Source organism: Octodon degus, unplaced genomic scaffold (assembly GCF_000260255.1).
Source record: "Octodon degus isolate 3935 unplaced genomic scaffold, OctDeg1.0 scaffold00017, whole genome shotgun sequence".
NCBI lineage: Eukaryota > Metazoa > Chordata > Mammalia > Rodentia > Octodontidae > Octodon > Octodon degus.
Genome location: NW_004524593.1, coordinates 12,427,850 through 12,443,483, shown reverse-complemented (window position 1 = coordinate 12,443,483; position 15,634 = coordinate 12,427,850). Strand labels below are relative to the sequence as shown.

The window sequence follows — 15,634 nt, the reverse complement described above, 5'->3', positions numbered from 1 at the left end:
AAAAAAAAGAACCCCAAATCAATAACAATAAAAAACAAAATCTTTCATTAAAAGTCAGATTAACTATATTAAGGAGGAACAGCTAAATACTGATGAATATTTCATGTCACTTATACACTGTAATTTCAGGAACAGGTTAAAATAGCAAGTAAATAGGATGACAAAGTCTAAGGGATACCAACGCCTGCTGAACCCTGAGTAACTGTCTAAGGTTTTGTGGTACCCGCCCACATTTCTCAAGACTAGAGGTATGGGGCCATGCTAAGGATATTTTCAATAAGGGGTGTTCACTGACAAAAAGAACCATCTGTTAAGTAGTATAAGAGCCTGTTAGATAATTTCTACAAAGGCATACACAGGGTTATATAAAACTTTATTTGCTATGGATTAAGGAACAGAGAAGAGGGAGTCTATTTAAATTCACATTTACCAAAACCCTTCAATTAATAAAAATATGAGTACATTGCTTCAAATAACTGTTGCCTGCTTTCAATAAATAATCACTTTGTAAAACAGAAATCAGAGTAAAATTTTTCCAAATGAAGGAGAAATAAAAAACACTAAATGTAATTGCTTTGAAAGTTTTCAGAAAGTAGCAAATCACAAAGATATAATTTTAACATTAATAAACTAGCAAATAGATCTCTTCTCTATAGAATATTTTGTCCATTTCATACAAATAAAAGAATATGCATATATTCTAGTCATATTTTATTGTATTTGTCATATATATATATTTTTTCTTTTCATGAAGGGCAACATAGAAGTAGGAGTAAGATAATAAATTAAATTGTACATCAAGGTTGCTTAGGGTTCAAATTCTTGCCCCACAAACAATTAAAACCTTGGCCAAGTTCACTTCTGTGTACTATGCTTTCCTCCTTGTAAAACAGCATACTGAAAAGGTCCATGAAGTGTTAGCTTCTATTAGCTAAATAAATATTTCTGACATATATACATTTAACATTTCTTCTGACACATGAAAGTGTAATACAATTCTGACACCACAGCTATCCTAACCAAGCCATCCTTAATCTCCTGTTATTCTAAATACATCGTGGGCTGTACTACACGGCACTTATTGAAGCATGTAAATTGTATCTACAGGGAAGCACCTTTTACATGTTTTCTGGCATGACAAAGCTTCGATTTCTAAACACAAGCTTCCTAAAAAGTATTTGGTAACATATATTTCACATTTTATCTTACAATGCTAATTAGTACAATGAGCACATTTCTTTTAATTATTTACTGAAATATTTTCCTCAGATATTTATTTAAAAGAACATAGTAAAACCCAAAAAGCTAAGACAAAAATTCCTTCAGACTTTCATCAGAAAGAAAGTCTAATTTGTAGAAGTACTAATTTGTAGAAGTATAGGAGGAGATGCAACAATTACTTAATGTAATTTATAAATTATAAAAGGTCACACTATGCATATAGAAAGCACACAGATACAAGATATACCTCTGAATTGTGAAATCCAGATGTACTCAGTGGCTTTCTTTCTTCCATTATTATGGCAGCAGAACTGAGAGCCCAATCTTTTATCAGATCTTTATGTTTTTCATTGATAACAGGCCTATTATAATCCTGATTGTCATCAACTCCAAATACCTAGAAGAAAATATTATACTATAAATGATAGGCTGAGTACCAGATTACTATATGAATATTACCATTAAGCCCAATGGCAAGTAAAATATTCTCAACTAACAGTTAATTTCAATAGTAAGAAAAATTTAACAACAAGGTAATATCCAATTGGAGTGGTAACTGGAGAAGAAAATGGGATGTTCTGACATATCAATGTGACCATCTTTTTTTAAATACCTAGAAAATATCCTGATTGATAAAAATAACAAATAATCAGGATATCATATTTGGAATTTATTAAAATATCTAATAATGTTAAATATTCCAATAATTAAAGAGTTGTACTTTGAATAGAGCTTTTCCACCTATTTCTTTACTCCAATATTTTTAAAAGGCATGCTAAAAACCTACAGACACATGAGTTTTTAACTGTTCTTTCCCTATCTAATGTTATACCCACACTTTTCTAAGATGCCAAATAACAGATACAGTTGTAGTATCTTGATTTAGAGTATGGTATTATTCTCTAAATTTGTCTAACAATCAAGTAACTTTGTTTAAAATCAGATTCCAGGGCCTATTCACACAGACCAGCTTTTTCAATAAGGACAGTACTGAGGGTCAACATTTCTCAAAAGTTCTAAATAAAGAAACAAAGCTAAATGTAGTGGTTCACGGCTATAAGCCCAGCATTTGGAAGGCTAAGGATTGGAGTTGGAGCTCAGACCAAGTAGCTGAAAATAAATATAAAAGGCTGGGGATGTAGATCAGTACCAAGCAGGTACCTAGGTTCAATCCCTCATTTGCAAAACCAGAGACTAATATTCACATGGGTTTTTTTGTTTGTTTTTTAAACAAGGAAGACCAGACTCTTACTTGTTTCTAGACACATGAAAGGCCATGTATATTGCCAAATATCCTGGAAAAAGTTTTAGCCATTGCTATGGTTTGTCCTCCAAAACCTCACTAGGTGAGTGTTTTCAGAGGGGGCTGCACATAAGGTACGTGATGCTGGGATGAACAGTGCCCTACAGGTGCGAATGGCATTAACCAGTAGGCTTATAGCCATAATGGAACATAAAAGGACAGAAAAAAGCCTTCTTACGTTTCTTCCCTCTTTCTACGTTGCAGCTTTGGTACCTCCTGCCTTGTCATGTACTGTTTTTCCTATGCCATGACACTCTGCTTGGAGCCAGCAGACTATGGACTGAAACTTCTACAAACTGTGAAGAGAAATCAATTTTCCTCCTCTAACTTCAGGCCACAAGAAAAGTAACTATGACATATATGTTAACATTCTATTTTAATATTAAGTTTCTACTTGGTTCCCAATACTTGCACTTTATAACTTAGTACAACTAAGAAAAAAATAGGGTCTGAGATGTTGCTAAGTGTTAGAGTACTTGCCTCACATGTGCAAGGCATCTAAATTAATAATTTATAGATAGGATATTTAGAACATAATCAAAGTGAACAGTCATTTTCTTTAAGATGGTAAAAATACCTTGGATTAAAATATTTTCTAGAAAAAAGTTATAAAAAAATAGTAATAGCCAGGCATGGAGGCACATGCACTGTGCGAGGTTGAGGCCCAGCCCAGGAAATTTAGTAATTCAGAGATTTCCTCAATATAAAAAAATGAAGCTATCACGATTGGCTGAGTATGAAAGCCTTGAGCTCAATCCCCAGCACTAGGGTGGGGGAGGGGAGGGGGATAGTGAGGTATCTGATAAATTCTGAAGCTGGCATTTAGCAAAGTAGACACTGGATTTCTAAGTTCTGTAAAACTTGAAAATTTTACCAATAGATGGCCTTATTACTTAATATTTATCTATTTCATTATTTTTTAAACAAGGTTTTATGTTTATCAAAGGTAGGAAAAGATAAGCTCTACAGAGTGAGTTTAGGCCAAGTAAAAGGAAAAGTAGTACATGTCTAGTGTGAGAATGGACCGCTGTGGAAGAGCACAGTGGCCAATTACTTAATATTTAACGCAAATATAAATATTTTCAAGGACTATGATTTGCTTGCCCTGCTTTGCCATGGACTGTTTCTCCTATGCCATGCTCTTTAAATATTCTATATTCAAGTTATCTTTGCTTTAAGAGCAAGCTGTATGTTATTAGTTTTAAATAAAAGATAGACATAAGAAAAAAAATAGTGTTTCATGTAAGTGTAACAGCAAAAAAAATTCAGTATACATGTATCCTCTCTAGTTCCATATATAAAGAAAGCAAATTATTGCTCTCCAAATGATTTGAGCATGTCTTTCAAAAGAATTCATTCCTTACTCAAATCTTTGAACTCCAATTTTACTGATGGTTATGACTTTATAATTATGAAGTAAATCTGTCTGAAATTTAGATGGAAAACAAAAATATCTATCTAAGTTTACTTTTAGTTTTGCATCTCTTTGGTATATTCATTTAGGAATTACCTTAAGTGATTTTCTGACTTGTTGGTATTTAATTTTAGTCTGTACATAACTTTGATTTTCTTGAATATCTAAGCAGTAAAAATTTCAAATAAAACAGAGCAAACTTCTCCAAATCACTTCTGGCATTAGTTTGAAATGACAACAAAAGACACACAGAAAACTTCTGTTTTGAGGAAGGGGAACTGGCAATTTAAAGAACAAACTCAGGTGACTTTCTATAGATTCCTTTGAAAGAATGGCGACAGCCAGGTATGTATCTATCTGTTAGATAAGTAACTGTCAATTATTTTCCAAATAGGTGGTAAAATGGGAAGACTACTGTACAAGGAAAGAAGCATTTAGATTTTATACTGTATTTTTATAGCATTTTGAAAAGTTTATGATAGAAACGATTATTAGTTCAGCTTGAAATACATATCCACTCATTTTTATGTCCAGGCACACAAACGTCCAAGTAAAAACAAAAAAATATACTGACTACATACTCTAAAGCTGGCATGTTTCACTTACTTAAAATATATGTAATCAGACATATGATCTAATAACTGATAGAACCTGTGAGTTCCTCAAAGCCAAGAGTAACTTTGCGAGGTTTCCCCGCCTAGCAATGCACACCTTCACTCGGTGACTTCAGTCACATGTAAGGTTTCACTTCAGTTAGCAATTATGGAGACACCGCTATGTGTCATTCCCTCTGTGGATGGTTCAAACCAATTCAAATACTACTCTTTTCCCCACCATGAACAGGTCTAAATCAAAATCCCAATGTGTTCATTTGGGTCTTTCATCCAGTCCTGACATTTTTACTTTGACACTTCACTATGTTTTCACATACTGGTTGCCAACACGGCAGGCTGGGAATTGAACCCCTGCTGTTGCGCTCTGCCTAAGCAGGTGCTTTAGTCCCCTGAGCTATCTGGCCAGCCCTCACATACTGTTTCAAAAATAAATCCATAAAAGCTGGGCATTCAATTCATGTTATCCTTTTCATTTTCAGTCTCAAGTAACGAGAGCCTCTCTCTTCTCAAGGAACAAAGAAGAACCTTCTAGTTAAGAAGAGCAGTCTCTACCAACTCAAATCAATTACAGAGATTTCTACATACTAAAAAATACTACCATAAAATTATGTAACAATGATGAGAATTCTAGCCATTAGTGTCAAGGAACTAAATCAAGATAATTTAAAAGGATGGTTTTTAAAAGGTTCAACTTTAAATAAACACTTAACTTCATTGCAACAAAGAAAAATCTCTTAAATTCAATGGAATAAACTAATGATTTTGAATATTCAATGTAATTTTCACACATATTTCTAATCAGCTTTTAAAACATACAATGGAGAGAAGAAAAAGCTCAGGAAAGAATTAGAGATAAGTAATTTACCATGGTGCACACATAATAAATGTATATTTGTGTTTGTAGTAGCATTCTTTTTTTAAAAATTTATTTTATTATTGTGTGTGTGGGGGGCAACTCAGCCCATCTGGGGGCGGGGCTGGCTGGCATGTGGTGCTGGGGGATTGAACCGCGGTCCCTGTGCTTTGCTAAGCTTGTTCTAAGTAGGTGCTTTAGACCACTGAGCTATCTCACCAGCCTTGTAGTAGCATTCTTTACAATAGCCAAAGATTGAAAAAAAACTGAATCCATTAATGGGATATATAAAAGGTAGCTTGCTCACAAATGTAGTTTGCCCACACAATGACAATTATTCAGCCATAAAGAAGAATGAAGTACTAACACAAGACATAAAATGGATGAAATTTGGAAACATTATTATTAGCAAGAGTACTCAGTCATAAAAAGACGACCCCATTTATGCAGAACATGCAGAATAAGCAAATCCAGAGGCACAGCACATTACCAGTTGCCAGGAAGAAATGGGAAATGGCTACTTAATGAATACGAGATTTCTTCTAAAGGTGACGAACTGTGCTGGAATTGCACATATTAAAAGTAAAATATGATGTCATGTTACATTAATTTTACTATGATTTTTTTTAAAAGGCATGACATGACCCTATGTTCTTTCTCTGTGCTTCTGTGTGGTAAAACAAGCTCTTAAATTTTTGCCTTCCTCTTAACTAATATTATGTCCTTGATTCTCCTTATTCCTTAAGACTCCTTGTTGATATTGTGTTTCATTTTCTGGATAGGTTCTTACTACGCAGATTAGGCAGGCTGGCTTGAGCTCACTGTATGCCCATGCTGGCTTGTCTCAGCCTCCCAAGTACTAGGATTACAGTCATGTATCACCATGCCTTGCCTCCAAAAGAATTTTATGTTCATAATCTCTCTATATCATTTTTCACGTTCTTCTAATATTAGTGTCATCATTTCTTACATGTTCCACATTTTTCTCTAAATAGCTCCTTATTTCATCCTTTCAAATTACCCCGAGATCTCTCTTGCTTATATAGATAAAATGTCCAAATTCTCTCTTTTTATGGCTCCTTTCCATGTCACAAATTTCTTTCCTCTATCCCTCAAATCTACTGTTCATCAGTGACCATCTTCTCTTTCCCTACCAACCAGGATTGTTAGGTTTAAGGTTAACGGAAGTAATGCTAGAAACTCAGCAACTCGTGTCTTTTATTAAGGCAACTCAGCTAAATTCAGCACATTTGCTTTTCATCTGGAGTTCATCCTTATTTTTGCAAAGCTAAGCTTACAAATGGAATTGTAACTAAGTTTTAACAAGTTATTCTGGAATCAAGATAATAGTTTTGGCACAGAAAAATACAGTAAAACTTTGTAGGACCCCACTGGATCTAACTGATCTATAAATATTGGTATAGACTATACCTATCAAATCAACTGCAAACACAGACGTCAATGAAAAAATGCTACAATGTTATTTTCAACAGATACGGACAGCTAAGAAGTAAACGAGACACAGGTGAATCCTACAAGTAAAATAAAACAAAGCAAACTGGCAGATGTGATAGGATGGTGGGGCCACTTTAGACAGGGTAGTCAGTGAAGGCTTCTTCAAATAAATCATGAAGTGGGTAGAGAATTTTCATCTTCAAAAAGACAAGGTCAGGGGCCAGGGAGATGGCTCAGTGGAATAAGTGCTTCTCTGGCAAGCACAAGGGCCTGAGTTCAATCCCCAGTTCCGCCAAAAACAAACCAAAACAAAACAAAAGAGGTCATACAGTGAATGGTGGTGGTGATCACACACTATGGACGTAATTAACACAAGTCTATCTAAAAAGTAAGATGGAAAATTTTATGTTGTGTATATATAACCACAATAAGAAAACTAAAAGAATAATATGAAGTATAAAGAGACAGATATGCTAAAAACACAAAGAAGAGTGTTGATCTAGGAAAATAAAGCCTACTCTATTAAGAGTTAGGCTTTTAACTGGAAAAAAAGATGACAGTTCTCTCATGAAGCTCTGGGAGTTTGTGTTAACAGAAGTTTCTTATTCCAAAGAAAGAAAAGGAAGTAGTTGAAAAGGGTCAAAGAGAATTAATCAGAGAGACCAAAACTAAATTCTCCTGGTTGAAAAGTTTTAAATTCGTCAGTGAAACAACAGGTTACAGTACGGCACAGCAGAATAAAACTGTAATCTCAGTACTCTGGAAGGCAGAGGCAGGAGGACCACAAATGTGGGGCCCTATGGAGCAACTGAGACCCTGTCTCAAAATAACAAGTTGGGGCCAGGGAGATAGCTATGCAGCTTAAGTGCCTACCTGGCAAGCACAAGGTTCTGAGTTTGATCTCCAGTACCAAAATATAATAAACAAACAAATAAATAAAAAGTTAAAGGGGGGGGGTGGGACTGCAGCTCAGTGAAAATGTCCTGGCTTCAGTCCTGGAGCTGTAAGAAAGCAAACACAAAACACTGGCTCTGCTAGCAAGCTCCTATCTTCTTGTTTCAAGATTCTTCCTTTATCTTCTACTCCTTTAGTTCCTGCCACTTTTCTTAAGGAGTGACTTTGGACATGCCAGGTTGCACTGCATTCTACATGGCTGTGTTCACACAGACTGACTCAGATCCACCACACGTCCCCTGGCTCTGACTTAGGTCCAATCTGAAGTCTTTGGAGTATTACTCCAGGATCTACACTCTCAGTACCGACATCCTTGGGCTATTCCTCTCACTACTCTAATGTTCTTGTTAGGTTTCCAATCTTGTTACAGTTCTGCTTCTGGAGTTTTCCACTGACCAGTCTCCACAAGGGAAGACAATATACTAACAACAGACTTCTGGGGGAAGGTATGCAGCACACTGGACATGAGACAAACTCAGGACAGTAGAAATATCTGGCAGAGATACTCTGTGGAATAAAATTTATGAAAAAAAATTTATTTTAAAATGATAAAACCTAAACTTTCTACAATGTCCAATATTTTTCTTGTTCATTTAACCTTTAGCATTCTACTCTCATGCTAGCTTTTTCTCATCTAGCTTCCAAGGCTAGGAAGTAGTGGCCCTGACAAGATATTCCTCTGCCCTCAGTGGTTATATGATTTGATGGAAGAGTAAAGAAAAGAAACTGGTACTGTGATGGATTCTCTGGGAAGGTTGCTTTCAGGTAAGTCAGGAAGAGGGAGAGGAGAGACTGTTAGTATTATGGAGATGACTTCCTTCAATTCAGTAAATAGTACTTTATTATATTACATACTCACATAAGCTTAGATGTAAAACTCAAGAGGTCTTTATAAATATTAGGCATGTGTTAACATTATAAAGGTGAACTTGAGGACAAGCATAAAATAAGGCTATCTACTGTCAGACAAAGCACAAAAATAAAAACACAAATGCGGTGATCTCATAACTTAGGGGTTAGAGAAGAGCTATTTCAGTACTGTTTAATTGCCACCAGCACTGAAAAAACAAGGATACAGCCTTTCAGCCTGGTCATCAGGTCAGCCTGGTCATTAAAAAGATCCTACTATATACATTTTTTTCTGAGTTAAGATAAAAATACATTTTCTGTTCATCTTTAGGCCCAGGAAAAGTGTGTTCTGGGGAAAACTAGAGACATTCTGTGCTGACCATACTTAACATTAGTAGGTCATGTGACCCAGGAACTTGTTTCCTTTTGACTGTTTTTGATTTGAAGATATTAATATTCTCCCCCTCTCCCCTGTCCTTATGGTACTTGGTGCTCAACCCAGAGCCACCTGAGTTACATCCCCATCCCTCTTTTATTCTGAGACAAGAATCTTGCTAAAATTGTCTAGGCGGGGCTCAAAATTATAATCCTCTTGCCTCCACCTGCCACAGTACTTTACTCCTCTCTCTGAACCTTTTCAGGCTCCGTTTTCATCTTTATTCCTTCATCCACCAATATTCATACTGAAATATGAAAAATTCTCTATTTTTGCCTACTCATCCTCTATACATTCTCTCTGGCTGATCTCATCTCCTTTTCTGCATTCACTCACCCTCTATTCGCTAGTAATTCTAAACTCTATACTTGTAGCCCCGAGTTTTTACATACGGCCTAGACATCTATAACTAACTGACAGCTTTTAAATCGCCTTCCCTGCTTCTAGTCTTTCCAACTTTCAATCCATTTACAATCTGTTATTTCTGACAGTGATTTGACCATGTTATTGCCCCATTCAAGTTTTCAACAATTCCTCACTGCCTTTGGCATTAAAAAAAGAACAAAAGTTCTTAGAATGATATATAATCTACTGCATGATTCCCCACTTCCTTTAGTATTAAAAAAAGGATTAATATCATTACTATAACATACAAGAGACTTCAATATCTAGTCTAATCTCATGTCCCCAAAAGTAATAATTGTGGTTGTCTGAAAATTTCAAATTGCTCCTGTGTTTCTGAATAGGTTGTTCCATATTTTTGGGAAGCGCTATGTGCCAAACCTTTTATGGGATTAATTACACATGCTCAAAATTAGCTTAGCCAGGGCCGGCCAGATAGCTCAGTGGACTAAAGCGCCTGCTTAGGCAGAGCACAGTGGCTAGGCTTCGATCCCCCACATGATTTGTCAGCACCGCCCCCAGGGCATGCTGAGACAGTGATTGAGACCAGGCGTGGTGGCATGCACCTATAATACAGGTGGTATGTGCCTATAATCCCAGAGCTGAAGAGGCTGAAAACAGGAGAATCACTAAGAGTCTGATCTACGTAGTGAGACCCTGTAGACCTTGTACTAAATACATTAAAAAAAATTAAATCAGCTAGATAATAAGTTCAATATTTGCACAAGATATCTTATATATTAATATTAAGTCCTTGTAATCATGGAGTTTACATTTCTTTCTATTCCTCACCTCTAGAGAAAGGAGACAAAAGCCAGGCCACTAGTGAAGTAGTAATAACCCTCATGATTAAAATGAAACTTGAATGGGGCAATCACATGGTCAAATCACTGTCAGAAATAACAGATTGTATATGGACTGAAAGTTGGAAAGGCTAGAAGCAGGGAAGGCAACTTAAAAGCTGCTATCAGTTAGTTATAGCTGATTATAGTAACTAGGCCAATTTCTTTGGGTTGAACAGCTAATGTCTAATGACCTCTCCAAAGAAGCAATGTTGATTCTTAGATCTCTTTTTAAAATGACTGGTACTTTTCTTTCAACAATTTACACCTATCAAAGTATTTAGGGGCCGGGGAGATGGCTCAGTAGAATAAGCGCTTCCCTGGCAAGTGCAAGGGTCTGAGTTCAATCCCCGGTTCTGTGGGGGTGGGGTGGGGAGGGGGGGAGGAAGCATTTAACATTTAATTTTCTTTTTATTCCACTGTAAACTAATTTCTTGTAAGGAAAAATTCAGTTTCTTTTTATTTGAATTACCACTCCCTCATACTAAGCCTGGAACATCATCAATGAAATAAATGAGTTCTCTACTTCTCAAATGATGGGATGAGAAAAGAAACAGACTACATAAAAGGTTTTAAAATTAAAATCATTGGAGTTTAGACAGATGAAAGCTGATGATTCCCATTTATTCTCTTCACTCCCAAACTTAAAAAGGAGAAAATAGATGACAGAGCTCCTCCAAGCAATTTGATCTGAGGCCTACATCTACTCTTCCCTCCCAATGTGCTTCTTATGCCCTTCACTCTGGCTATTCTTAGCCTTTGTTTTTCCATGCCAACAGGTTACTTCATCCTCTTCAGAGATTTGATTCTTGGTTTCTTAGTTTCTTTGCCCTGGGCCCAAATTTAATTTGCCTAAATTTGACTTCTAGTTTTAATCATGGCTTGAGGATTCTCAGTTCTTTTACTTTGGTAGTCAAGATAATATAATGATTCTTATTTTCCTGCAGTATGTTCTCAGCTTTGTTTTCTTGTTTATACAAATGAATGAATAAATCATCTGTTCTATCACATGATGCCATTATTCCTTTAAGCGAATCCTGTTCTAATATCTTAGGTTTTTCTATCCACGGTGTGACCATACAATCTGCTCACAAAAATGGGACTTTTTGAGAGTGAAAAAGGTATATTTATGGTAATTATAGAGCACAAGGGTGAACCCTATTTTGGGGTCCCATCTCTATCTAGAAGTTTTTAAAAGAGCTTCATCTATAACAATGACTTCTTTCATAGTTTTGCCCTGGCCAGGTTGGTCTCTTCACCTGTATCTTCCATTTGGGCTTCACAGTTCAGTATTGAAATACCTTTCCAGAATTTACAGTACCTTGTATAGAGATTACTGTGTAGAAATATCTAAAATAGGTAATAACAAACAGCTGGCTTTTATAGAGGTTCCATATGATAAAGAGTATAAGCCTTTTATATTTTTATTGACTTTGCAAAACCTAAAATAGCTTCTTTGATTTTTAGAAAAATGAAATAAGATTAAAGAAGTTTATGTACCCAAGGGCACACAGAAATATTTGCAGTTTATGTATACTCCCTGATCTGTGTGCCTGTACGTGTCCATGTTCTTAAATAATATGTAATACTGACTATAAAATAACCTTTTAATGTAAAAAGCACCAATAACTCTGAGTCAAATGCTAAATGCTTAAGCTCTGTATTTCTTTTGAACAACCATAATAATATTGCTTACAGAACACATATTTCCTGGACCCACAGGTCTCTAAAAATGTGGAGTTGTGTAGTCACAATGCAAAATATTTTGATCATGTGCTCATCAATACACATGCAGTTAGACATTATAGATGTGCACAATGTAGTAATAAAGACTATGTTCTCTGGAACACATTCCAAAAGAAAAAGTCAAAATATAAAAAGGTAAATATAATTCCTAATATTTTTCCCGCATCCCAAAAGGTTATCTTATCCACTCCTTGAAAGAACACACTAGAAGTTCATCATCTAAACTAATGCATCTCAAGTGTTAACATGGACATAAACTACCTTAGGAACTTTTTAAAGCAGGCTCCGATTCAGCATTTTGGAGTGGCCCTGCTAAATTATGTTAACATTGCTCACCCTAAGGGCATACTTTGAGTAGCAAGAATTTAAAGAACAGGTTGTTGTCTACCCAAATTTGGGCTGTTTTCCAGGAGATTAAAAAAAAAAAAAAAAAAAAAGCTGATTCTAAAGTCAACTTTCCATTATTATGGCCAAAATCAAGAAAAACTACTTTTTGAGCTTACAATAATCATCATACATATTAGCCAACTGTAACAAAGAATACCTGTAAGATGTAGATAACCATGCTGACTGGACACAAGCCTGGCTAAAATGAGTATAATGTAAAAATCCTGATTTGTGTTTTCATACACTGCCTTTCTATAACCAAACACAAAGTACTGAACAGAAATGAAGAAAATAAAGGCAAAGTTAATGAAAACATGTTTTTTAAAAAAATCTCTTTCCAACGTGAAATCAACACACAGAAAATCTGTGGTTAACATTTACATTTATCAGAGATACAAATAAATGAAAAGTAGTAATTCCAAAATATACTATTCTTAAGAGCCTATTTTAAATGGCTATACCTTTAAAATATCCAAGCAGATTAAATGTATAGAACTTTATATATGAAACTTAGGAAATCTCCGAATGTAAGCAAAATGAAATCAGAAAACATTTTTGCTCATGTTAGTCTTGCAGTTTTCTAACAGAATCCTAAATTCCAGTACCACTGACTGAACAAGAGTATTTCATGCTGTCTTTCCAGTAATTTCCAACAGTCAAATATACCATATAGCTAAGATCATACTCAAATTTCAATTATTTACCTTGTCAATCATTTTTCTTGCTTCCACTTCCTCACTGTTGGGGTTCTCTAACTCAATGGTATAAGTACCCTTGTCACTTTGGTCATCATCATTATCCTTTTCAGAAGTAGCAGAAGTAGCTTGATTTTTTAATATTTTATCCATCTCCTGGCTTGGTCTGTGCCCAAGACTCCCTGAACTTCTTAATAATGCAGTTTGTAGGAAGGGAATTGACACCGATGGCTCCTCTGATTTCTGTTTTAACAATTTCCCATGTGGAACACCATGCCCCCCTCCTCTGTGATGCGCAGAGCTAGTCTGTAAAGACAAAGAAACCACTTTGGCATCTGCTGTTGGAGATTTTGTTTTTTCAAGTTTTGTATGTGGTGCAGTAGGTTCCTGGCACAAGATTCCTGTACTCTGAGTAAAGGAATATGACCTCCTTTTTCTGGGACTGTCTTCATCAAAGAATGCAATCATAAAAGCAGTCTGACTTACAACAGCCGGGTCTTGATGCTTCTCAGAGGCCTGACTCTTCTGCAGTTTCTTCTGCTCTGAATGGTGGCGCCTTAAGTGCTCCTCCAGAGTCGCACGCTTGCTACAGCGTCTGTGAGCCCCAGTATTCTCGGAGTCACTTTGTGTACCATCATCATGTTTATTTCCTGGACACAAAAATAAATCACATAGTAGAAAAGAAAAAAAAATGCATGTAGAAAACTAGAAGCATATACAAAGGTGCTATTTGTTTTGGCTCCTCCCCCTTTTCAATCCAAAGTCATATGTTCTTTTCAGTAACAGGCTCTGCAAACTTCCCTCATTTTTAATGGCTACATTCAAATTTTATCAGCCAACAATGAGTTCTTTTATAAACAAATGAATAGGATTGCTTTTCTTTCTCCAAATCTTAACTTTATAATTATTCATCAATTCCTGACAGATAAAGGAGGCTCTATCATGTCATAGCTTGCAGTCATAGTATCAGTAAATATTAATTTTGTCTTCAAATATTCTACCCTTTTAACTATCAAAAATTTGACTCCAGCATTAGAGAACAAGAAAAGAAAATGGGTTATAATACTAAAATACTTATCATTACAAAGAAAGGAAAATATGAGTAACATGAAAATGTGATGCATTTTAACTGCCAATGATATTCGATACTTCTAGAAGTTCAGCATGTCTTTCCTTTTTAACAAGATTCAAATTTGTAATTTCTACTACTAAGTACACAAAACTTTTTACCTATGAGAATTATTGAAATTTGCATTATTAAAAAATCATTTATTTATTTTTTATTTACTTATTTATTTGGTACAGGGTCTTACTATGCAGCTCAGACGTCCAGAGATCCTCCTGTCTCAGTCTCCCCAGTGCTGATTACAGGCCTGTGCCACCACGTTCGGTTTCAGGGGCCAGTTTGGCGCGGGGCCCGCACAGCATGCGGTAACAGGGATTGAATATGGGTCCTTGCACTTGCCAGGCAGGCACTTAGACCGCCATGCCCTGCCCAAAATTTGCATTTTGACTCTAAAATTTAGTGGCTTTAAAGAGTTAAATAAAGAATAGTAAGGGGCCTGCAAGGAAAGGAGTACCCTATGCCATCCTTTGCCTCAACTCAGTAACTCTACTCTTTTGAACACGTTCATTCCCTTTTCCTAGTATCTACTGTATCCTTCAGACTCCACGTTCTCTTTCAAGTTCTCACACTGAGACAATATGTTTGCACATACGGGTCTGATTTATTTTACTTAACAGTATGTTCTCTAGTTGCATCCATTTACTGACAAAAGACTCAAATTTATCCTGTTTTATAGCTGAGTAATATTCCATTGTGTAAAAATACCACATTTTATTAGTAGAGGGAGTGGGGGAAAGAGATATAACTATGTAATATAAGCAGGATGGTTTAGACAACTGTATTGTGCACTTCTGCTGGTTGATGGAAAGGAGCAGGTATTAATTTGTTGTGTCTCTTTTCAATTGTTTGTACTTTTCTTAATTTCTTATATACTTCTTTTTTCTTCCAATTTTATAAGCATATATCTCATAATATGAATAACTGGTTGGAACCAACACTGTATTACAACAAATACTGTGAAATTCATATTACTTTGTTAAGTGAAATTCTGTATCATTTGTAATTTTTTGTTTTGGTACTATTTTGTACTTGCTTTAAAAAACAAAAACAAATTACAGAAAACAGTACTCTACGGAATACTTAAATAAATCTAAGGGCTAAACAATATGGTAGTAAATATAACTAGATGTCTTTTCTAATAAACATTTTTAAAATTACAATATACTTGAATTGTGGAATAGCTCTTTCCTAGCAAATGTTTTTCTACACTGAGAGTAAGAAAAAAACCCACTAATTTATCTCGCTTCTGTTAGGAACTAATGTGACACTACAAAAATTATTTGATCTTTCAGTGCTCTAAAATTTCTATCTAAATAACCAGTACTTTAGAATAATTA

The 15,634-nt window shown here is 35.4% G+C and overlaps 1 protein-coding gene across 13 annotated transcripts in view; it reads right to left on the bottom strand.

Moving 5' to 3' along the window:
- The window catches only part of Cep170 (centrosomal protein 170), a 166,401-nt gene that overhangs the window by 83,176 nt on the left and 67,591 nt on the right, over positions 1-15,634 (bottom strand). For 8 of the 13 annotated variants that reach the window (XR_002820175.1, XM_004626835.2, XM_023710249.1 and 5 more), the window contains 3 exons: positions 13,658-13,821; positions 13,181-13,477; positions 1,469-1,618 (listed from right to left, as the gene is read on the bottom strand). Coding sequence is in view for 12 of the 13 variants with exons in the window: in XM_004626835.2 (XP_004626892.1) it covers positions 1,469-1,618; positions 13,181-13,477; positions 13,658-13,821 (611 nt within the window). In the remaining variant the exon portion in view is untranslated. The remainder of the gene's footprint in view (positions 1-1,468; positions 1,619-13,180; positions 13,478-13,657; positions 13,822-15,634) is intronic. The other 5 variants (XM_004626836.2, XM_004626837.2, XM_023710255.1 and 2 more) reach the window with 3 other exon arrangements.